Raw genomic sequence first — 24,794 nt, 5'->3', positions numbered from 1 at the left:
TACCATCAAGTGTATTCCAACTTCTAGTGACCCTGTGGACAGCACAGTAGAACCCTGCTCAGTCTCTGTGCGCCATCCTCTCACCTTCCAGCATTATATCAGACAATCCTCCTCTGCTATTCATAGGGTTTCTGTGGTCCATTTTTTCAGAAGTGGGTGGCCAGGTCCTTCTTCCTAGTCTGGTCTAGAAGCTCCAGTGAAACCTGTCCACCATGGGTGACTCTGCTAGTATTTGAAATCCCGGTGGCATAGCTTTCAGCATCACTGTAACATGCAGCCACCATATGTAGACAATGGCAAATGGGTTGTGTGGTTCCCCGACCAGGAAATGAATCTGGGCCACGGTGGTCAGAGTGCTGAATCTTAACCACTAGACCACCAGGGCTAGCTAGGTGAATTCTACCAAGCCTTTAATGAAGGTTTAACACAAGTTCTTCAAAAATTCTTCCAAAATAGAAGAGGAGGTAACGACTCCTAAATCTGTCTACGAGACCAATATTATCCTAACACCAATGCCAGACAAAACACGACAAGAAAACTATAGAATAATAACTCTTATGAATCCTCCACAAAATATTAGCACAGCAAACCCAGAAACATATGAGAAAAATTATATAACATGACCAAATGGGATTCATGCCAGGAATCCAATGTTGGCTTAATACCAGAAAACCCACGAAATCCAATGACCTAAAATGATAAAAACCCTAGGAATAGAAGAGAATTTCCTCAATTTGATAAAGGGCATCTGTGAAAAGCCCACAGGTAACATCATCCATAATTGTGAAAGACTGAATGTTTTCCCTTTTAGATCAGGAACAAGAAAAGAATGTTTCCTTTTGCTACTTCTATTTAACATTATACTACAGGTTCTAGCCAGGGCAAGTAGGCAAGAAAAAGAAATAAACATCCTAAATAAGATATGATTGTGTAGAACAAAATTTGAAGTTTGGGGGCTGTAAGGGAACTAAAAGTCATTGCCCTTTTGTTGCTCATAAAAAGAGAGACAATACTTCATTGTCATATGAAATTGAAGATTCAAAATGGCTCACCTAAGAAGCCAGCAGAAAGCTGTGGATTTCATGTCAAAACTAGAAAACAACTGCTGATCACTGAAATATAAATGCAAAATGTGATATGTAAGGACATATATGCCAGGAATATAATGACGGCAAGTGAAGATTCTAGTTTCTTGAACAACTTGCCTCTATCCTGAGACCCGCGGGAATGTTTTATGGATGAGACGAAAGCACCTAGTGGCAGCCACCTGATTGCAGGAATAGTGACTGGGAAGAAATACAAGGCCTTTCTCAGCAGGACTCATAAGAAAATCTAAACCTACAAAGTGATCTCTGGAGGCTGGAAAGTGAAGGGCAAAAAATTCCTCTAAAGTGAAAACCATCCCACCAAACTGAACGATTTTAGGGAAAGGTAGACAAAAATGGATATTTGGACGGATAAACGATTACTGGATCACAGATAACTCTGTTCACGGTAGCAACAAAGAAAAACTAGATCTTTAGATGCCTTTTCAGTTGGGAGCTCCAAGTCCTAACTCAGTGAGTAGGTCACGGGAGATGCCTGTTCAGCAGGCTACACGTAACGTTCCCAACGAATCAGCAAGCTGCTGCTTTTAATAAGCTATGCAATTAACATTTTTAAGATTATAATGCAAAGCATGCACTCAATAAATTGCAATTAAGTAATGCTGTTTTCCTCAGCAAAGGACTCACAGCAAGTGCTGGCCTCCTCTTCATCGCAGATTCACCTACTTCCTGGGACAAAGGGCAGTAACTTTCCACCAACTAGCTAATCTCACATTTTAAAAAGTGAAATCAATTTTGCATGTGCAACAGACCAGGAGGCAACCAAGAATGTGGAATTTCTGTTTACTCACAGTCCACATCATTCTCTGCTGCATAAATAAACCACCTGGAGAGTGGAAAGATACCTTAAAATCTATTCCAGAACACTGAAGCATAAAACATACCCGTGTGTCCTATCAAATCGGTGTGAGTTTATATCGTGTGGGTGGTTTCAGTGGCTGGAAAAGGCTCAGATAATGAAAAGGCATTGCGTTTACAGTTCCCAGGGACTCTCTGCATTTTACTTGATCAGCCAGCTTCATAGTGAAGCATTCTGCTCAATGAAACTAAGGGAAGAGAGAGTGTGCAAAAGACAAAAGGGAGTAGCCAAGTTAGACAGATAATATCATAATGGAAGCGTATTGGGAACTGTCTAATAACCCAATAACACGAAAAATCTACAAAATTAAAGTCAATCTGAAGCTTCAGTTTTCTGGTACAAATCCTTCAGGATTTCTTCTTTGTGTTTGAAAGCTTTGGGTGAAAAGGTAGAAGCTCGGGTGCACTAAATATATTATCAAACAGTATGTGTGCAAATACACAGAACTAACAATATGCCTGGATGAAAGAGCCAAAGAAGAAGGATGCTGATTCAAAAGAGTTTCCAACCTAAGAGCCTGAGTCTAGAACTTAAGACCCCAAATCACTTAAGATCATTCTCGTTGAAGTGAAGAAATCTAGGGTGCAATCAACAGAACAGGTGACATTAGGAGATTATTTTATTGATAGAGAATGAATGGTGAAAGCTTCATGAGCTTTACGTATCAGGTTACTCTAAATGTAACAGAAACACAAGACAAACAGAGGGAAGAATGAGGCCACTGTGGAATGGATAGTAAACGAGTAAGGCAGAGTTAGAGGCCATGGAGTAAAACAGCACTGAAGATAAAAGAGAGATCCCAGGATTATTCCAGAGGTATCATTTGCACTGAAATACAGAGGGAAAATCCAATGATACTTTTGAGTTCTAATCACATAGTAAAACAAATTATAGCATTATCTATATTTTTCTCGTGTTGTGATTCTGATTAGGTCTGTGGTTCAGAGTTTTCAGAGTTTTGGACAGAGAGCTGATTCTCTTAGCAAAGAATGAAACATTTAAAAAAGCGTAGTTTGTAAGTAAATACTTTTAGAAAAATCCAAAACCATAAAGTAGTAGAAAGGAATTGGTTGTATAAGTTTGGCAAGAAGGAAGGAAAGTGTCACACACAAAAAAGTGAAGCTGCAAAGCCCCCGTTCAGATAAAAGCCAGAGGTAAGAAATCACTGACACAGCCTGATCAGTCAATTTCTTGGATAAAACGCAATATTTACATTTACAAATTACAATTCCTATAAAACGGACTTGAGAGCCACCTCATAAGAATCAGTGTTTACCATGGTTTGTAATTAAATGGATAGCTCGATGATGCCCCATCTCCTGGAGGATCTGTAAAAGGTCACCGATGGTCTTGTTTTTCTGTGCCCAGGACCAAAGCAATTCTCTCGTTCCACTTTTCCCTTGGTCTACATACTTTTCAATGTGACGAACATCCAGCCAGCTGCTTGAAAGTCTCTCCGCTGTGGAAAGTGTAACAGGAAGAACCAAAGAGTAGTTTACTTTAATTGGAATACTTGGTTTTGTGTACCTTGTATGTTTTATTTCATTTTATTTATAATTTTTTATTTTGAACTAATTTCAGCATATACTCTCACCCAACTTCCCCTAATGTTAACACCTTACATAGCTGAAGTACCGTGATCGGAGGCAGTGACAACTGCAGACCTTATTCTAATTTCAGAAGCTTTTCCACTGACGTCTTTTTTTCTATTCTAAGATCCCATCCAGTTCCCCACATTCTTGTTACTTTTCCTTCATCTGCCCCCATCTGCTGTTCCCGGATCTTTCAGGACAGTGAAATGCTACTGTGTCGGTCTCAGTGCATAACAAGGGGTTCATGATGTCGATGGCTCATCACTGGTGAAGTTAATTTGAGGGCTTGGTTAAGGCGGTGTCTGCAGGTTTCTTCACTATGGCTTCTCAAGAAGTTCCAGGCTCATTTTGTATTTCCTCTGCCCCAGCTTTGGAATTAATTACTTTTCCGAGGAGTCCTGGTTCCCTTTATTGGAAAATGGTGTCTAGAAGGCAAGATCGAGATGCTAGCTGTGCTCTGCTGCTGGAGTTCCATTGCTTCTAGGCCCTGCAAGCAGGCGGAGCTCGGAAATACATGATGGACGCTACCCCATGCATCCATATTTCTCTGTCTGTACACTTAGGAAAAACTATGATTTTATACTGACACCTCGGATTCTAAGCCAACACCACATGGTTCATTTTAGTCCTTCCTCATTTATAACTTCATTCTCGGACAGCGAGAAACTTTGTTCTCATTATCTACAATATATTTACTTGTTTGTTCAATTCTGCCATGTATGCAAAGTACTTTCAGAATTGCTAGCCCATACTTCTGTGAGAAACACATTAACTAACCAAATTACAGCATTTAGGTACAATTCTTTTTGTCCTTAGCCTGAGAATATTCAGGTCAGATCCTGTTTTCCAAAGTTGCATAGGTTAGTTCTTTTCTTGCCCCCTCCCCTCACTGTGATTACTCACTTGTAACGCAGTAGGTTCATCTGTTGAAGTTTTTATGGAATGCTGTTTTAAATTTGTTCTATACTGTTTTGCTGCTGAACATTTTGAGCAACTAAAAGCAAATATCTGGACAGGGTCAGAGAAATGTTCCTCTGGGACACTAGGCTTTTAATTGCTTTAAAACAGTGTAAATGGCTTATTTAGGGTCTGTTTAAATATCTTAAAGTTGTACTGAAAGTATGTGAGTTTTTGTTTGTTTGTTTGTTTTTTTTTTTGAGGAAGATTAGCCCTGAGCTAACATCTGCTGTCAATCCTCCTCTTTTTGCTGAGGAAGACTGGCCCTGAGCTAACATCCATGCCCATCTTCCTCTACTTTATATGTGGGACGCCCACCACAGCATGGCTGGACAAGTGGTGCCACGTCCACATCCAGGATCCGAACTGACGAACCCCGAGCCGCTGAAACAGAACATGCGTACTTAACTGCTGCACCACCAGGCCAGCCCTAGTATGTGAGTTTTTATGGCACCCTTAGTTAACAGGATTCTTCAGGTAAAAAATTATACTGCCTTTTTGGGAACCCTCAAACACTGCTGGTGGGAATGCAAACTGGTGCAGCCACTATGGGAAACAGTACGGAGATTACTCAAAAAATTAAAAATAGAAATGTCATATAACCCAGCTATCCCACTACTGGGTATTTATCCAAAGAACCTGAAATCAACAATTCAAAGAAACTTATGAACCCCTATGTTCACTGCAGCATTATTCACTGTAGCCAAGATGTGGAAGCCACTCAAGTGCCCATCGACTGATGAATGGATAAGGAAGATATGGTATATATACACAATGGAATACTACTCAGCCATAAAAAAGACAAAATTGTCCCATTCGCAACATGGATGGACCTTGAGGGTATTGTGTTAAGTGAAATAAGCCAGAAAGAGAAAGACAAACACTGTATGATTTCACTCACATGTGGAAGATACACTAATACATAGACAAAGAGAATTGTTTAGTGGTTACCGGGGGAAGGGGAGTGGGGGTGGGCACATAGGGTGAAGGTGCGCAGTTATATGGTGACTGACAAACAATAATGTGCAACGTGTGAAATTTCACAATGTTGTAAACTGTCATAACCTCGATTTAAAAATAACTAGATAAAACAAAAAAAAATTATACTGCCTTTTCATACAACTTCCAAATTTTAAAGTGCATTTTAAGGCAAAGGAGGGAGAAAGAAAGCAAATGACAGATTGAAAGGGTGGCTTTCTTGTCCCTGGACCAACCCTCTTAGATTAGTCCAGTCCCGTTGAGCACTAAAAGTAGCAATGTGTTTCGGGGCCAGTGACGGTGACGGCAGCCTCCTCTCATACCTTCATCCTCCAGAGAGTCTAAAAATCTTGGGAGGCCAGACACAGGTCTGTAGATAAAATGCACCTGTCATGGGGACCCCCAACACATCACCATAACTGGTTATGGCAATCAGCCTCCTCTCCCTCTGCCATGTACAAATTTGGAAGCTACCCTCCACCAGTAACCACGGTAACCTCGTTGAAGGACTCATCTATCCACCAATGATATTCTCCAAAGGCTGATGTCCTTTTAAAAGACACACAGGTGCTCAGAAGAGCAATAAGCCCTACGGAACTATGTTCTGACTCCAAAGTTTAAAAAATTTCTTACGGATCTACTACACCAGTTATAGTACTTGAATCAAGACATCAGAATCGCAAATGTCTTCCACTTTAATATGGCATCCCCTCCCCCCACATTTTCAGTCCTACAGACGTTTGGTGGACTCTTCAATTTCCTTCAACTTTATGTTCCTGCTGAGACTATAAGTAAATCCTGAAAGTTGCAAGAGATCACAATATGAAACCACTACTGTTCTTTCTGTGAGCCAAAAATTGACTTGGTAGATATTGCTGTGGCAGGAATGGGAGCCTGGGGAATTGCACCCTGGTTCTTCAGTGTTTCTGGCTGGAAGAGACACATAGGCATAACTAACCCAGGGCAGGAAAGTCTAATCCTCTCTGATGGAGTAGAGGACTGGAAATGGTGATGGGCACTAGCAATAATAATATGGGATGCCATATTAAAGTCAAAGACATTTGCCTTTCTGGTGTCTTGAGTCAAGTACTATAACTGTTGTAGTAGATCCGTAAGAAATTTTTTAAACTTTGGAGTCAGAACGTAGTTCCATAGGGCTTATTGCTCTTCTGAGCACCTGTGTGTCTTTTAAAAGGACATCAGCCTTTGGAGAATATCATTGGTGGATAGATGAGTCCTTCAACGAGGTTACCGTGGTTACTGGTGGAGGGTAGCTTCCAAATTTGTACATGGCAGAGGGAGAGGAGGCTGAGTGCCATAACCAATCATGGTGACATGAGGGTGCCTCAAGGTTGAAGCAGCTTGAAATGCTGGGCCACTACATGGAGGTCAGCTGTCCTGGACTCTCAGTGCTCTTCCCATGAGCAAAGAGTGAACTTCTGTTATGTTAACCACTGAGATTTTGGTGGTATTTGTTACTGAAGCATAACTTAGTCTCTCCTGACTAACACCCCCAAGTTTTATCTTGAATTTTCTGTTATTTCAGTCACATCTTGTACCAGAAGAAAGTGACGGGAAGTGACAGCTCTTGTGAGTAAATGAAACAGGGGAAGATAAAGTTGAGACATTCAATTTGAATGAATGCCACGACTGTGGGGGGAAAAACAGCTACGGTAAAATGTCTGACACCACTGAGTTGGAATGTCTTTGTCTTCCCTCCATATTTTAATTTTGGCAAGAACATACTTATTCTTCATCTCTTTGAAGAGATGATGTCTCATGAAGATGCAGGGACTATCCAGATGCCAATATATGTTTTAGATAGCTTATCACTAAAAAAATAGAAGGGAGATTCAAAACAAAACTATTTGGCAAGACATGATAAGTCTATTTTAATGTATTTCTTTTTAATAATGTAATCTGCCTATTTGGTTGAGGCATACTTTTCGTAAACACTTTATTCAACTATTTCTAGAAGCTCTTGGGCGAAACACTGCAAATCAGTGTAGTTTACACATTTGCTGAGTATTTACTGTGCACCAGCAGAACAGTAATTGCACGCACCATGTATGAGAGAAGCGTGAATCCCTAACTAAAGATGGGGACATCATGGAAAGCTTCCTAGAGGAGTGCTTTCTGGAGGCTGAGCCAAGTTTAAAACTATGAGTATTTCTAAAAGAGGCCAATTCTTAAGAAATTATTGGATAGAGTATGCTACCCTGGGGAGGAAAAAAAATCATTGGGGTTTCAGATTGAAAACAAGACAAACGAAGTCTGAGCCCCATAGACTATACTGTTTTCTAAGGAGAAAAGTCATCAGTCAAGATAGAGCATCTCGTGGGCCCCTGGGTATATGCAGGAACATGAGGGTTTACTGGTGGCTCTGCCATCGACCTATAGTGCAACTCCAGGCAAGTCGCAGCCTCACTGAGCAATCTCAGACTTCTCATCTGTAAATGTCCTTTGAAGGAGTCCCTCTCAAAACAGATGCTAAATTTGGTTGCCCTTGTCCAGCCTGCTGATTATATGAGCCCTGTCTTTAAAACGCTTCCCAGTCTCCAGATTAACATTCCAATGGGGGAAGGCTAAATAGGAAATTTCAGCAAAGGCAAAGTTTAAGTTTCCGCTTGTTATATTAGTAAATTAATTGGCTAATATTTGTAGAATATTAGGCATAATGTACTATATAAATTAATAATTAATATGTATATAACATGCCACTGCTTTTTTCTTTTCTTTTTTTAAATAAAACAGTTCCCTCTGCATTTTGAGTCTTTGGGATAAGTGATAAGCACCTAACAGGGGTGAAGAAAGAAGATGCCCTTGTGGGCCACCACAGTCAGAGAGGGAGCATGCAAGTGGTGGGACATCGGCTGGCTTTGCAACAGGAGTGGATTGGGGCCAGGTTTACCTAGGCCGAGGGAAGAGGGAAGAGCCTGTCCAATGGGGAATTGTTCTAGAAATGCAGAAAAGGGCCTAAAGGGGCAAAGAGGGGACCAGTGTGCTTAAAGCAGAGGGTTCATGTTAAGAATTGGTGAACTCCTCCGTGTTACCTCTGTAGGAATGCTCTTAGCACAGAGTCGATGTTCAATACGTATTTGCTGAATGACAGACAGAGGCCCTGAGTGTGAGCATAAGAACTGAGACTTTATTCTGAAAGTAGATGGGACCAATCTAAGATTTCTGAGAAGGTGCTGCAGAGATGGAAGCTTTACTTTTTGGAAGATCCGTCTGGTGGTGATAGTAGCAGGAATCTCACATACGACATTTACACATAAAAAGGAATAAACATTTTACAGCTCACAATTCTCACAGTAGGAGAGGAATAGTTTTATAACTATTAAGGAAATCTGGAAGTAACTTTTCAAGTCCCAGGGGATGTCAGATTTCCCACGTAATTCCATTCCTTGTTTTTCTTTTTCTTTTTTTAATTTCTGAATTTCCGTTCTAAAAGTACAACAGGCCATGATTTTGTGCCCTCCCTCCTGTGACTTGGCTGAGAAATTGCTAATGTAAGATGTTCTCCCTTGAGTGCATTTCTGAGATTGAGCTGGAGGGTGAATGAACAGATGCCAAATGAGCTGGGGCTTCTAGTTCCCTAAGACTAATCCTGCTCAAGGGCTCTGAGTCTGCGCGAAGTCTAAGGAAAGCTAGATTAGGCAAGGGGTTTTTTCTAATAGGAGTAGTTTACGGTGTGAAAATGAGCCGGGCTCCGTTCAAATGGATCCTGCAGGCATGGGTGGCTTTCAGGACTAGAAATGAAATCTTTGCTCTTTCTCTAATTGGTGATTCACAGCGCAACCCTAATAGCTTCTCTCCAGTGATGACGCATTCCGAACAGAAACACCACTAAAGAGTATTGTTAGCATTCATAAAATGTATGATTCATTAGATCAAAGTCTAGAAAACAATAACTTCAATTTGATGTGACAGGAATGCAAACTCTTCACGTTAATTATATTCTTCAATATTCATAGTTTTCCCTAATCCTTCCTACTTGTTTCTTCCCAGCACATAGAACTTTGTTTATTCACAGTACTAAATAAATAAAAATAAGGAGTAAACTTCTCAGTGACTGTGTTGTTAAAGTTAAGAACATTCTAAATGAAAAGATAAATTAAGAAAAACATGCTGTAGTTAAGCATCGTTTAAAACCATTTTGATGGAACGCAAACCTTTTATCTGAAAGAAATCTTGGCACAATATAAGCCAGAAAGTCAACCTGAGAAGTTCAGAGTTTATCCAAAGACGCCGATTGCTTACTAATCATTCGATGCTCCCCGTCCTTGAGGCTCTGTTTTGAGAGCGCAGGACTATCTAGACAGCGCTAACGGCCGGGAATTCAGCGGCACAAATCACTCTCCATATGCAAATATGTCTCTGAAGGGGTTTTTTAGAATAACGCAACACACCCCTGTTTAGAATCTTTGTATTTGCATATAGCCACGTGCCAAAACCCCTAGGAAACTGAGTGCATTCTCACAAAGTTTGTTTTGAGATAATGGGAAAAGGAAATGATGCCTCTCTTCTTTCTTCCTACAAAGCACACAAAGAAATTAGGCAATTTTAAAAAGAACATTCCAGACTGAAGATCTTTTTAATTCCAAAAAAAGTAATACAAAACTAAAAAGTGAAGGTTAGTTCAACTCCTCTTACCAGACCATAGCATTAACACCCACTAGCTAACGAATTTTACAAGAATACCAGGTACCCCTCCATCCATGCTTCTCTCAATCCCAGACACAGGTCAGGACTGACTATTAACTACCTCTGGGAGAGAATTTAAGAACAGCTCACCCTCAACACCAGAGTTCCAGTCTAGAACTCAGAAGCCGTGTAATTCCAGACCCAGGAAAAGATCAGTACTATTTCCCCATACTTTCTTCCCTCATTAAACTTCTTTATAGCATCTATATAGGTCTGCTGCCTACATTACATTGGAAAATCTTTATGAGCAGGCACCATGATGTTGTGTCTAGTACAATGCTTTGTCTAAGATTCTGCCCAATAAAGTTTTACATGTTTAATAGAAAACTGTTCATTCACTCATTCATTCAATCTACAGATATTTTCCAAATGCCTACTCTGTACCAGGTACCATTTTGGATGCTAGAGGAATAAGCAGGAGGCAAGGCAAACAGAAGTCCCCCTGCCCTCAGGAAGCTTACTTCTAGATGGACAATAAACAAAGAAACCAAGAAATTATATATATAAAATCTATAAAGTCATATATCTATAAAGTTATATATATGTATATATATAAAGCTATACATGTATGAAGTCTGTGAGGGATGATAAGTGATGTAGAGAAAAATAAAGCAGGAAAGGGGTATGAGGGTGGAGGGTGTCAATTTTAAAAGAGTGTCAGGGTAGGTAACAATGCATCAAAAACATGAAGGAGGTGAGGAAGTGAGCCTCAGGGTGACCTGCAGGAAGAATGCTCCTTGCATGTCCAAGGAGGCCAGTGTAGCTGGAGTGGAGCAAACAAGAAGGAGGAAGTGAGAAAAGTGATGTAGGACTTTGGTGTTTACTGTGAGATGGGAAGCCGCTGGGGGTCTGACATAGGATAATGATATAATATACTTCGCATGTTTAACAGGCTCACTGGCTGCTGTGTTGGAGAGAGACTCAAGCAGGGCAAGGGCAGTGGCAGGGAGCCCAGTGAAGAGACTGCTGAAATCACCCAGGAGGAATCTGCTGGTGGTGTGGACTGGGATGGCTGTGGTGGCAGTGGTAAAAGGCGGTCAGATTATTAGATAGATCCTGAAGGCAGAGTCAACAGCATTTGCTAAGAAACAGGAAGTGGTTTGTAAGAGAAAGTGAGAAGTCAAAGAAGAATAATATTTTCAGCCTGAACAAATGAAGGATGGTGTTGCCATTAACCGAGATGGGGAAAAATTGGGAGGGGAAGGGAGCATTTCTGGACTGTTAAGTTGGAAATGTCTGTTAGGTAGACAAGTAGATGGACGGAGCTGATGTTCAAGATAGAGACCCAGGCTAGAAATTTGGGAGTTATTAGCAGAGAGATGGAATTTACAAGAGAGTGGGTATAGTAGATAAACAGAAGAGAAGAGGCCCAGGAACTAATCCCGGGGGCACTCTGAGAGACCAGAGAGATAAAGAGAAACCCATAAGAAGAGAAGAAAATAAAGAGAGTGTAATGCTCTGAAGCAAAGACAGTGCTTCAAGGAGGAAGGAGTGATCAACTGTGTCAAATAAGATAAAGACTGAGAACCGACCACTGGATCCAGCCAAGGTGACTTTGGATGAGAGGAATTTCAGTGGAGCAGTCAGGGGTGAAATCCTGATTGGAACAGGTTCAAGGGAGAGTGGAGGAACTGGAGTATAAATAGCCTTTTTGAGGAATTTTACCGTCCAGCGGAAGACAGAAATGGGGTGGTAACTCAGAGTAGAAGTGAGATCTAGACAGAATATTGTAAGATGGGAGAAATAACATGGCAGTCAAAGAACATAGGTTCTACTCCACTTTCCAGGAGGGAAAGCATAACTCTCTATTCCTTAAGTGTGGGCTGCACATAGTCACTTCCTTCCAAAGCGTATAAGATGGAAAGAAGGGGAAAAAAGAGCAATTTTACAGTGCAGAAACCTGCCAGACACTGAGTCACCCATGGTTAACGTCAACAGTGGTAAGTCACATAAACGGTGTGATACGATGAAATGAAAAGGGCACTTCACCTCTGTGGTCTGCCTCCCCAAATCCATAACCTCAGTCTAATCGTGAGAAAAACATAGACAAACCTCTGTTCAAGGACAGTTTACAAAATAGTAGACCAGTACTGACCAGGACTCCTCAAAACTGCCAAGGTCATGAAAAACTAGCAGTCTGAGAAACTGTCACAGCCAAGGGGAGCTGAAGGAGACAGGATGACTAAATGTGATATGGTCTCCTGGATGGGACTGTGTAAGAGAAAAGGGACATCAGGCAAAAATGAACGAAGTCTGACTAAAGTATGGACTTTATTTAATAATAATGTATCAATATTATCACAAATGTACCATACTAATGTAAAGTGTCACTAACAGGGGAAACTGGGTGCTGAGTATATGGGACAAATATAGAGTATATGGGAACTCTTCGTACTACATTCTAAATTTTTCTGTAAATTTAGAACTGTTCTAAACAATAAAGTCTATTTAAACATGTTTTTAAGAAGAACATGGGCTCTGGAGCCCAACCAGCTGGTTAGAATCCTAACCAGCAATTTACTAAACTGTGACTTGCGGTAAGTTACTTAAACTCTCCATGCCACAGCTAGAAGGACCTGCAACTAGGATATTCAACTACGTACTGGGGGGATTTGGGGAGAAAAAGCAGGGAAAAAAAAAAAAGATTTGCAACAGTTGTTAGCTCAGGTGCCAATCTTAAAAAAAAAAAAATTACTTAAACTCTCTAAAGTCAGTTTCCCTAACTATAAAATATAAATAGAAACAGTACCTACATTACAGAATTTCTGATAAATGAGATAATCCACAAAATTGCTTAGCACAGAGTGTCTGGCAAACAGTAAACAGCCAACAGATGACAGCTATTATTATTATTACTATTATTTTAAATCTTTATTGAGTATTCAAATACACATTTAATGTGATTTTACATTTAATTTCTTTTAAAGTGATTAATAATTTCTATGATAATTTTCATTCCTTTTTGGAGAGGAAGAAAACTGAATACAGTAATCCTCCCTTATGCGTGGTTTTACTTTCCACAGTTTCAGTTACCTGTCATCATCTGTGGTCCAAAAATATTGAATGGAAAATTCCAAAAATAAACAATTCATAAATTTTAGATTTCGAGCCATTCTGAGCAACGTGAGGAAATCTCGTGCCATCCCGCTCCGTCCACCCAGGGACATGACGCATCCCATGGACGCATGTCCAGCAGATCCACGCTGTATCGCCACCTGCCCGTTAGTCACTCAGTAGCCATCTTGGTTATCAGATCAGCTGTCTTGGTAGTACAGTGCTTGTGTTCAGGTGGCCCTTATTTTACTTAATAATGGCCCCCAAATGCAAGAGTAGTGATGCTGGCAATTCAGATATACCACAGAGAAGCCATAAAATGCTTCCTTTAAGTGAAAAGGTGAAAGTTCTTGACTTAACAAGGAAAGAAAAAAAGTTATATGCTGAGGTTGCTAAGATCTACAGTAACTTTTATTACAGTATATTGTCATAATTGTTCTAATTTATTATTGTTATTCTTAATCTCTTTCTGTGCCTAATTCATACATTAAGCTTTATCATAGGTATGTATGTAGAGAAAAAAACATAGTATTTATAGGGTTTGGTACTATCCATGATTTCAGGCAACTGCTAGAGATCTCGGAACATATCCCCCATGGACAAGGGGGGACTACTACACACCCCATTACATAGTATCTATAAAAAGAGTTCTTTCTCAGTGTATCATAAATGTTGAGAGATTTTACAGAGTGAACTGGTCCAAACAATTTAATTTAAATACCACTCTATGGTAACGTAACGAAACAAGTCGTCACCAGAGGCTCTGTATACAAGTTATCATGTCTGGAAGGAAGTGTGAGATAAATAACATTCTCCAATTTGGGTTCCTACTTTCATTAGAAAGCCATAAAATCATCAATATCAAACAGAGAATATATTATCTTGTGATTACACTATTTTTAATAACAATACTTGATAAAAGTAGTTTGAAGATTAATACATACAATGTGTTCAAAGATAAAAAGAATTAAGTGGAGTAGCAAAATAGTGCGGTAAAATGACTGTTACGTTAAGATGCTATTAGAGAAGAGAATTTGGCCTAAGCAATGGCTCCCAAACCAGGCTGTGCATCAGACTCACCCATACGGCTTAGCAAAAAACAGAAAGATGCTGGACCCTCAACACAGACCTACTGAATCACCAGCTCCAGGGGTGGGGCCTGGGCATTTGTGTTTTTAAAAGATGGCACAAGAGATTCTGGTTTGTCAACGACTAGTCTACCTTATTGTGTATACACTGATCCTATCACAGAGCCTGCCACACGATCTACCTTTGTTGGAGCTGCCTTACGTAAATACAGCCTGATGTTTACCATCATCAAGAATCATGATCAGTTAGAAACAGTCTTACCTATTACCATTACAGTTGTTTGTTATATGGCATAAATTTTGGACCCCCTATATCTTTAGGCTCTCCGTGGTCCTGAGCATAACAGAGACTGTCTCCTTGAGTCAGTCTTCCCACACACTCCCCTGTCCTCCTAAGGTCAGGTTTTCCCTTCCTGCACCTCGTCCCTCTTTCTCCTTCCACTGTGCCAATAAAGAAACTCAGCATCTCTAACACAGTTGGTTGCCCTCCACTACCCTGAACTGGGCCAGCCTTCCCTCCTCGCTGAGCCAACAATGCACAAAGCAGCTGGTCTGTTCCAGGTCTCCTTTCAGAGCTATGCAGTCCTGGCAGTCAGTAGGCACAACCCCCTGCACTACGCAGGGAGGAGACATTAGATTCTCCCCTGTGAGAGAACAAATACACGTAGGAACAATGGCCAGACTACACATAAAAATAGAGTTCTGACCCACACTGTGCATCAACCAGCCCAGGAAGCCAATCTCCTCCCTGCAGCAACTAGTCCAGGAAGCCAAACAACAACTCCTAGAGAATCGGCCCCAAACAGTCAGGAACTGATTAGTAACTGACAGCTTCCTTAATTTTTGCCCCTACTTCCAACTCAGAGCCAACTGGAGAAAGCCAAATAAACACCCCTATACAATCACATTGAATGCCCCGCTTCTAGTTAGTCCGTCCACAGCTTCCCACGCCAACACCTCCGATCAGGGCAGGCCCGAAGCCTTCTCTTCTGTCCACTAGAAAGCTTTTCCACTCCTCCGCCTGCCTTTGCATCTGTGTCAAACACAAGTGATGATGGCTGACTCCCTGGCCTTGAAGAAATAGCCTTTGCTTGTTCTCATTTGGGTGGTTTTCATTTATTTCCATGACTAGGAAAATGGGGCTGCATGTTTGAAATGGCTCACTGAATTGTTCTTTCATGGCTGTACTTTAGGGAGGCTGTGAGATGTAGCAATACTCATGACCTTTAGGAAGTCACAGTCAGGAAATGGAGAATAGCTGCGGGGTTAGGGCACAGGCCCAGGATCCAGACTGCCAAGGTTCAAGTCCTGGCCCTCCCACTTCCTAGTTGTGTCAATTTGGGCAAGTTACTCAACTGATTTGTACCACAGTTTCCTCACCTGTTAAAACACTGGTGACAGTAATAGCACCTGCCTCGCAGGGTGATCGGAAGGGTTATATGAGACAGCCCATGTGAAGCATGAAATCTGAATATCAATGCCGAGAGGGAGAGAGAGAGAGGGGGAGAGAGACACGGAGAGAGAGGAGATCCAGCAGCACTGGGCTGAACTTCCTGAACAGCAGCAGTGACCCGGGACTGAGTACGGACAGCCCCGTCTAGATGAGACGTAAAAAATGGTCTTCCATTTTTCAGCCTGCACTGACCCACCTCACTTGTTTATGACACCTACCCGACCCCACTCACTGCCTGTGAACTGGACTTAAAACATCTTTCTCTCACTGATTTAGTAACTAGGAAACCACGGGGCACGAAAACTGCCCATGCCATCCTCCATTTCAAAAAGATCTGGTCTGGATGGATCTTATCCCTCAAATGCATACTAGAAATCTCTGTGCTTTCCACATCCTATGCTTTCCAGATCTCTATGCTTTCCAGAAATCAAAGGATCAAGTATCCTCTTCTGAGATGTTTACTTCAGGGCCATAATTTAAAATTACAGAGCTTATAATATAGAAAAAATGTTTATACAACCAGAGGCGGAATGCCACTTTCCAGAAAGTGTGGCCACATTGTTCATCAATCACAAATAAAACTCTTTTCCTCAAAGGTTTTCTGTTTTTCTCGATAAGAAAAATAGCTGTTTAAGAAAATCAAGGCTAAGTCGTTTTGACATAATTGTGTTTATTTTCAACTAACATTAATTAAAGGCAGCCTCATGGAGTATCAGCTGTAACCCCAAATGCCTGTACTTAACAAAACAGAGATTTTCGTCTGAATTATTTCTGATGATCACATCCGACTTCCAACAAGCAGTCCCTCAACATCCCAAGGACAGCATAACGTGCTTGAAGCCACCTTTCTAGATTAAAATAAAAAGCCATTCTCTAGCATAAACCTTCATTCCACCACATTGGGTAAATAAGCAAGATACATTTAATCAAGAAAACTGGGAGCCACGTTAATTACAAAGAGTATTTCACTTTAGTATTTCACCTTAAATTTAATTAAGCTGGGCACCTGGGAGTGCACTGAAAACACCAAAGGACAAATATTTTAAAGTTATAAAAAATGTTTTAATGTGAAAATTATATTCCGGGGTAATTTCGCAATTACAAGACATCACATACGCCTTCTGACATAAAGTATTCTGAAGCAAGCAAGGCAGGAAGAGTTGATAAACATTAGCCGCTGTCACGCGAGCGTGTTTCTCCCAAGGCTCCGCTCACTGCACCCTGCAGCCTTACCCAGGGTCTCTTTGAAAGAGAAGGAGGAGCTTGGGGGGGGGGGAGGGAGGTGGTCATCTCAGGGAGGATCCGGGTCCTGAGGAAGGGGCAGCTCCTCCGCCCCACCGTCCAGGACCCGACGGAGAGACCCCCGGCGCGGGGCGCACGGAGCGTGCGCGGAGCCTCCAGTCCAGCACCCAGCCAAGCGACCCCAGGCACGGGGCGCACGGAACGTGCGCAGATCCCCTGGTCCAGCACCCAGGCAAGCGGCCCCTCGCACGGGGCGCACGGAATGTGCGCAGATCCCCCGGTCCAGCACCCAGCCAAGCGGCCCCCGGCGCGGAGCGGGGTGCACTGTGCGTCCACGGAGACTCGGTCCAGGAACGGGCGGAGCGGCCCCAGCACGGCGCGGGGCGCACGGAGCGTGCGCGGAGGCCCCAGTCCTGGGGCCGGTGGAGCGACCCCCGGCGCGGGGGGCACGGAGCGTGCGCGGAGCCCCCGCCCGCCCGGGCGCACTCACCGAGGCGGCGCCAGCCGAGCGCGCCGTCGCAGCTGTCCAGGACGGCGCAGAGCTCGCCCAGCAGCACGGGAGGCAGGTCGAAGAGGAGCGTGTGCGCCGAGAGCTGGCCGCGGGCCCCGCCGCTGCCCGCCGCTGCCGCCCAGGCCATAGCTCTGCCGCCGGAGAGCAGGGCCCGGTGGAGGAGGGAGGCGAGGCCAGGCCGCTGCGCGCCCGCGGGGGGCAGTTACACAACCGCGGAAATTCTGCTTCTACGACGGCGGCCCGGCCGGCCGGCCCACGTGACGCCGAGCGCGCTCCCCGGGTGCCCGCGGCTGCAGGCCGGGCTCCCCGCCCGCTCCCGGGCGTCTGGTTGCTCCGGATGTGGGACGTGCCTGAAGAGACAGAGCCGAGGGCGAGCTGCAGCAAGACCCGGAGGGCCGAACTATGGGGAGTCCGCCACCCCAGGTCCGTCCCCGCAGGGGCTGTCTCCTGGCGTGGATGGATAGGGGATCTGTCGTCACTTCTTTGTAAAGTTGACTTCGTGTTTTCCGTTAGAAAAGCGAGACACGTTCATTGAGGAACGCTTGGAAAACAGAAAAGTTGCACGAAGAAAATAATCACTCAGCTGAAGACAGACACTCTAAACGTTTGGCACGTGTTCCTCCTGACTTTGACTGAATTTAAACAGATAAGCGTGCACGTATGAAGTGGTTATTGGAAAGGTGGACGTAGATACAACAGAAAAAAGACAGAACCAAGTGGAGTGAAATTGTGGTCCTTGAAGAGGCTGCCCCTTCTCCATGCTCTGTCTGGTTTTACTCCCTTCTCTTCCTCCTGGGCTCTACTGATGAAAGCATGTTCGACCACGCTTCTCTTCCTCAGAGTGCTTCACAGAATCTTCCTTTTGCTTTGAACATGGAGTTTAAGTAAAACGGACTATTGTTCTGAAATCTCCTATTGTCCATGCGGTAACCTCCCACCGCATGCATGATGTAAATAAGAGGAGACGCTTCGAAAGTGGTCAGAAAAATCCCGACCTTAACGAATGAAGACTGCACAATGGCCATCGACTAAAACCCACACCTGTTTGAAACCTTTCAGATTTGTACTCTTTGGGAACGGCGCCCCCTAGAGATCAACCGTGATGCTACGCGACCATTTAGTACCCCAACCTGAATTTCCAAGTGTTTCTCAGCTGAAGTATCCCGCAAAATACGCTTGAAAATTGATAAACCCAATACTGTTTGGGCAAAAGTTTCTGTATCCCTCTGTTCAAATAGCTAAGGTGTTAATGCCAATCTGTACGCGTTTAAGAAGCCCTATAGTTCTCAAAGAGGCTACTTGAATAAGTTGAGCAATAGAGCCAAGATACGATTAAGTACTTGGTAGGCATTGAATTGCTAGAAAAGGGGAGCCAAACTCAAATATGCAGAGGAGCCAGGAAGTCACTGTGGGTGAGTGAAGCAACCAGCAAGGCCTACTTGGCCACATGTTTTGATTCAGAGAGAAGCAAGGATTTTATGTGAAAGCCGATTTTGTGAAGTCTATATGGATTATGTGAAATCTCTTGTGTTTTTAGGGTTGGCAGTTACTATCAGACCGTGCTCTCTCCCTATTCTCTAAAGCTGCCTTTGACTTTTGAATTTTATATCATCAGGTTATGTGCACTACTCTTCACTGTCGCTGCCGGGCCCTTCTCTCCTGCACCTCAATTCCTCCTCATTTTTAGAACTCATTTGTTGAACTGTCTTGGCAAATCTACTATCCTGATTAAATCCAGTTTTCCAATTTTTGTCTCTGTACCCATGCACCTGAGTGTAGCTGGGGGTGAGGGTGAGGTGGGACAAAAGTGCTGTTAATTGGACTCAATTGAAAATCAAAGTCGTGACTCTCAAGTGTGTCCTTTATCTGCCAGCTGGTCACACTATGTGCTTTTACTCCATTTACTCTTCTGGTCTCCTTGACAACTGTTTTATGACTTTTCTTTTCTCCTCAACTCCCATCACCTTCCTCCCGATCCTCATGCCCAGATGAGGGTCTTGAGAATAGGGATGCAGCGGGGTAAAACTTCCACAGAGTCGTACTACCACATCGATGTAGCTCCCGGCATCTATACCGCCATATACTCCTTGGTCTTTTCCATAAATGAATTATCTAGGCTCCTATCCGAGTCTAATACCTTCACTTGTACACTAGCTCCTGTCTCCTACTCAAAGACATCAAGGGCGACTTTTCTTGTTCCCTGCTACATCATCAATTTCTCACTCTTTACTGGATCAATTCCATCAGCATACAAATATATTCCACTTTAAAACAAACAAAAGAACTTTCATGCCACTTCCCTCTTCCATCAATCACCCCATTTCTTTGCTCCTTTTGTGGTAAAGAGTTGAATATTCTCACTGTCTCCAATTTCTCTCCTCTCATCTTCTCCTGAACCCACTCTAATTAGAGCCACCCCTCCCACCTTACTCCACTGAAACTGCTCTCTTCAGGGTCACCTATGTCCACACCATTGCTGAATATAATAGTCAGTTGTCAGTCCCTCATCTTACTTGATCTATCGGTAGTTTTTGACACAGTTGATCACCTCCTCCGTGTTGGACATTCTCTTCATTTGTCTTCCGCATTCTCTTACATTTTTGCTTATTTCACTGGTCACTCTTCAGCTTTCTTTGCTGTCTTTCCTCTTCTCCATTAACACTTAATGTTTGGGTGCACCAGGACTCAGTCTTTAGTTCTTTTCTCTGCCTACACCCACTCCCTTGGTAATGTCAACCAGTTTTGAGGCCTTAAATACCATCTCTCTACCGAGGACTGCCAAATTTATATGTTTAACACAGACCTTTCTCTTGAACTTGACTCATGTCCAAAATTGAGCTCTTGATCCTGCCCCCTAAAACTGCTCTTTCCACATTCTTCCCCATCTAGGTTACTCCATCCTTCCAGTTCTTGACCCAAAAATGAGAGTCTTCCTTGACTTCTCTATTTTTTCATGGCCTATATTCAATCCACCAGCAAATCCTGTTGACTCTATTCAAGATATGTCTAGAATCTGATACTTTTCTCCATTCCCGCTACTGCCATCACAGTTCGAGCCATCATATCCTGTCTGGATTACTATAGTTATCTCCTAACCAAAAGTGTCTTCCACTATTGCTCCCCACAGGCTTTCCTCAACACTACAGCCAGATTGATCCTTTTTTGGTTTTTGTTTTTGCTGAGGAAGATTCACCCTGAGCTTTCATGTGTGCCAATCTTCCTCTCTTTTGTATGTGGGTCACTGCCACAGCATGGCTACCAAGTTGTGTAGGTCTGTGCCCAGGAGCCAAATTAGGGCCACCAAAGTGGAGCCCCTCAAGGTTAACCACTAGGCCATGAGGCTGACCCCCAGATTGATCCTTTTAAATGAAATCTGATTATGTCTTTCCTCTGTTGAGAAGCCGACAATGGCTTCTAATTTCAGTCAGAATAAAAGTCAAACTCTTTATAGAACCTGCATTCTCTCTCTCTCTCCCTATTCCTCTCTACCCTGTTACCCTCTGATCTTGTTTCCTTGTTCATTCTGCTAGCCACACTGTCGCCTTTCTGGTCCTTGAACACACCAGGCCGAAGCCTACATTAGAGCCCCTTTGCACTTGCCATTTCCTTGCCTGGCATGCTCTTCCCACGTGGTGAAGGTCCACCCTGACCTCCATATTTAAAATAGCAGTGGACCAGGCACTCAGATTCAGGCTGGCATGTGACTGAAATTGGCAATAATCCATGGCGTGGCGGGACCAGATCTCATTCAGATGTCTCTCACTGCATCTGGGTAGAAACATGCAACAGCTCTGGCCTTGCCTGGAACCATTCTATAACGACAGGAGGTCAATATTAGAATGAAGTGAGCCCTGGAGATGGTCTAGTGAGAGAAAAGGCAAGATCCTTGATAACCTGTTAAGCAGTTCATTTATTCTATACCTAGAGAATGTCCTACTTGTGGCCTTCTAATTATATGACATAAATTCCCTTATTAAGTCAGTTTTTAAGCTGAGAGTCTTGTTATTTGCATCCAAATGCATCCTAACTGATACCCTGAACGGACATTTCGTCATACTCCCTGATTTGTGGAGGGCCTGTAAAACCAATGGAAAGGAAACTGACCTCTGCCCAAAACTGGAGTTCAAATGTATACAGCTCCATCTGTGGAATGTGAGATGGTTGTGGAAACTGTTTTGCAGAGAGAGTCAAGTGGGCCCCCTGAGAGAAATAAACGTTAATAGAGAAGGATTCTGGCAGCGTGAAGTTCTGGAGGCATGTGAGACTGCGCTGGGATCCATGCAGACCCAGAGCCTGTACCACACCCCACCCACTCCAGCATACATGCTTTCCCGGAAAGAGAGGGCTGTGGCTAAGCCACAAAACATCGACCTAGCCCTTTGCCATGGGATGCTCCCCAACTCCTCCCCCCACCCTCCAATCTTGGATGCTAGAAGAAGACAGTGCTTCCATCCCAACTGGAGGGAAGACAGGAATGAACTGTAAAGAATAACAAACAGAGATGCTGAGGAAACCCTGAAGGCTGTGGTGACAATGGCACCAATACACGGTATTATTAGTGTCCAAGCCACAGCCAAGCACAGGCATCAAAGCCTAAGAAATCTGAAAACAGGTGAGTCAGATAACAGCTCTTAACATATATGAGATGATTATCTTGGTGGCAGCTATTGATCCAGCGTCCCTAAGGATGAATGTTCAAAGGATACCCAGGCTTGTGGGACGTAGGAGATTTCCTGGTTTTGGAAATAATTTTCAAAACAAAGATCGATAACCTATCCCATCTTTGAGTCTCATCCCGTCCCCGAGCCTTAGAGGGTCCTAGGTGCACTGGGGTTTGGGGTGAGAGCACTGGTAGTGCACATTACTTGGTAATTTTAAGGAGTGAAAGTTGGATGGTTTCTTAGGCTTACATCAAAATGACCTCATGAAAATAACATGCAATAATTATTCCCCCAGTTCTGTGTGTGTGTGTGTATTTTTAAAGGACATTAGGCTTGCATTATCTTGTAACCTAACCTTTTCTCATTTAAGATAGCAATACATTTTTCTAAAAATCTTTATTTCACAAGATGATGTCTACTAAAATTTTAGCAGTTATCCTCTTAGGGTTGATGGAAGGGATTACTGGTGATTTCATTTTCTAACTTTGTGTTTTCCACACTTTCTAAAGTGAACATATGTCATCTCTATAATTAGAAAACTCTCAACTGTAGAAAATAATTTCTTCCAACACCGTCATGGTCGATCCCGTTTGACTATTTTCTTTTTAAATCATTTTCATGGCACTTTTCACCTCAGACTATGTTGCTGTAATAACTTTTTCCTAGTCACTATTGACTTTTAAAGGTCTGATTTTTATAACTGAATAGTTTTCAGTCAAGGTCTTTTCATAATAATTTCAACATTAGCTAATGTTCTTTTTTGAAGCAAACATTTATTTACCTCTAGAAGAACCCAAAACATGTGTAAAAATCTGAGATTATGGCGAAATTTTTTCTCTTGCAGTAAAATATTTATGTGACTGAGCAAAAAGGGCTCATTCTGCTCACCACAGTCTGGTGCCAATCAATTGCAAACAAGTTGGTGGTTGAGAAAGGAAAGTTTATACAATTAGCCAGCGTAATTGGAAGATGGCAGACTAGTATCCTGAAGAACCATCTTAAAATCACACAGATTCTTGAGGCAGTTCTATTGGCGAAATGGGCAGGGAAGGAGGGTGGTTAGGGATGTCGACCATCTGGTGTGAAGAAGTTCAAGGCGCCACGTTATCTCTTTCTTCTGTCATTCGTGATGGGTACCAACACAGAATTTTTCTTTCTGGAGATTGTCATGTTCCTGGGGAACTCAGAGAACAAAGTCGTCTTGTCACAGCTGGGAGATAAACATAAGCCAGAGTCACAGAACTAGCAGATCACATGTTTTGTAGAAGAGAGAGGTGGTTAATCATCTAGGCTACCTGCAGGCTAGAATGTATTCACAGAGGCTAGTGAGTCAGGGCCATAGCTACAATATTGCTTCCTTTCCCTGAGCCGGCTTGCCCCACGTTAACTTAAGATCTAGCTGTTACATTTACTCAGACTGTTTGCAATTTGAGACTGGAAAAGGGCTTAGAGATCCTAGTCCAATTCCTGCATTTGCAGATGGTGCAACTGCTGCCAGTGAGGAGAACTCTGGATGCCCTGCTTGTTGGAAAAATACTTACAGAAAAAAAATCTCGTTGAAGATTCCCAAAATGTCCTTGTTAAGTTATAAGCATAAATCTTACGTATTTTCCCTCTCAAGGATTTGGCTCTCTTTTCCTTGCTGTTGAGTAAATCCCCCAAATAAATCCTGTATTCATCTGTTTGGGCTGCAATAAAATTCCACAGACTGCATGGCTTACATAACAGAAATGTATTCCCTCCCCACCCTGGAGGCTGCAAGTGCAAGACCAAGGTGTCGACAGGGTTCTGCTTCTGGTGAGGGCTCTGAAAGAGAGAGAGAGAGGGCTCTCTGGAGTTTCTTCTTGTAGGACACTAATCCTATAAGATCAGGGCCCCACCCTTATGACCTCATTTCACCTTAATTACTTCCTTAGAAGCCCATTCTCCAGATACAGCCACACTGGGGATTACAGCTTCAACATATGAATTTCGGGGTGTGGGACACAAGCATTCAGTCCATGACAAGCCCTCTGCACAGAAGTTCAAGAAATGATGTCGCATCCTCAGGTTTCACAGCTCACATCCTCACGACCTTGGTAGTGAGTTATCCACATCTTCTGGCCTTTCATAGTGGTCATAGTTCCTCTTGTTCTATTACTGAATTTATTTCATTTTTGTGAACCCTTGAAAGAAAAATAAAAGCTTGGATTTTAATCTGTTGCCTTCATAATAAAGGCAGTAACAACTTTGTATATGAAAATATCTAGCATATTTGGGTCTAAAACTGTTAGTAATTTTTCAGATCAAATGGCCTTTCCTTGGGGCTTATTCTGACAGTACCACAGCATTAGTCCCTCATCATACCATCTTTCTTGAATTTTTGCCTTTTTTGTCCTCTATGATGATATTCAGTATTTTATTTCTACATTATTGATTGTTTCTTCTGTTTTCTTAACTGATTCTTCCTCTGGCCTGTGCTATGCACCTGCAGGCCGAGTTCTTTGATCTTTTTATTCCAGGTCTTGGAGATTCATATAATCTCATTCTTCATCTATTATCTCTACCTGGACCATTCTCATATTTGTGTCCTCAGCCCTAACCTGC

The 24,794-nt window shown here is 42.7% G+C and overlaps 1 protein-coding gene across 2 annotated transcripts in view; it reads right to left on the bottom strand.

The window, feature by feature from the left end:
* The window catches only part of IRAK3 (interleukin 1 receptor associated kinase 3), a 64,636-nt gene extending 40,900 nt beyond the window's left edge, over positions 1–23,736 (bottom strand). The window contains exons 1-2 of one of the 2 annotated variants that reach the window (XM_070621962.1): positions 17,527–23,736; positions 3,242–3,424 (exon numbers count right to left, since the gene is read on the bottom strand). In XM_070621962.1, coding sequence (XP_070478063.1) covers positions 3,242–3,424; positions 17,527–17,674 — 331 coding nt within the window. In that variant the 5' untranslated portion in view covers positions 17,675–23,736. The remainder of the gene's footprint in view (positions 1–3,241; positions 3,425–17,526) is intronic. The other variant, XM_070621964.1, reaches the window with a different exon arrangement.
* Between the last annotated feature and the right edge of the window lie 1,058 nt (positions 23,737–24,794).

This window comes from Equus przewalskii, chromosome 5, assembly GCF_037783145.1.
Source record: "Equus przewalskii isolate Varuska chromosome 5, EquPr2, whole genome shotgun sequence".
Lineage (NCBI taxonomy): Eukaryota > Metazoa > Chordata > Mammalia > Perissodactyla > Equidae > Equus > Equus przewalskii.
The sequence above is the reverse complement of the archived record's forward strand: the minus strand, read 5'-3'. Positions and strand labels throughout refer to the sequence as shown.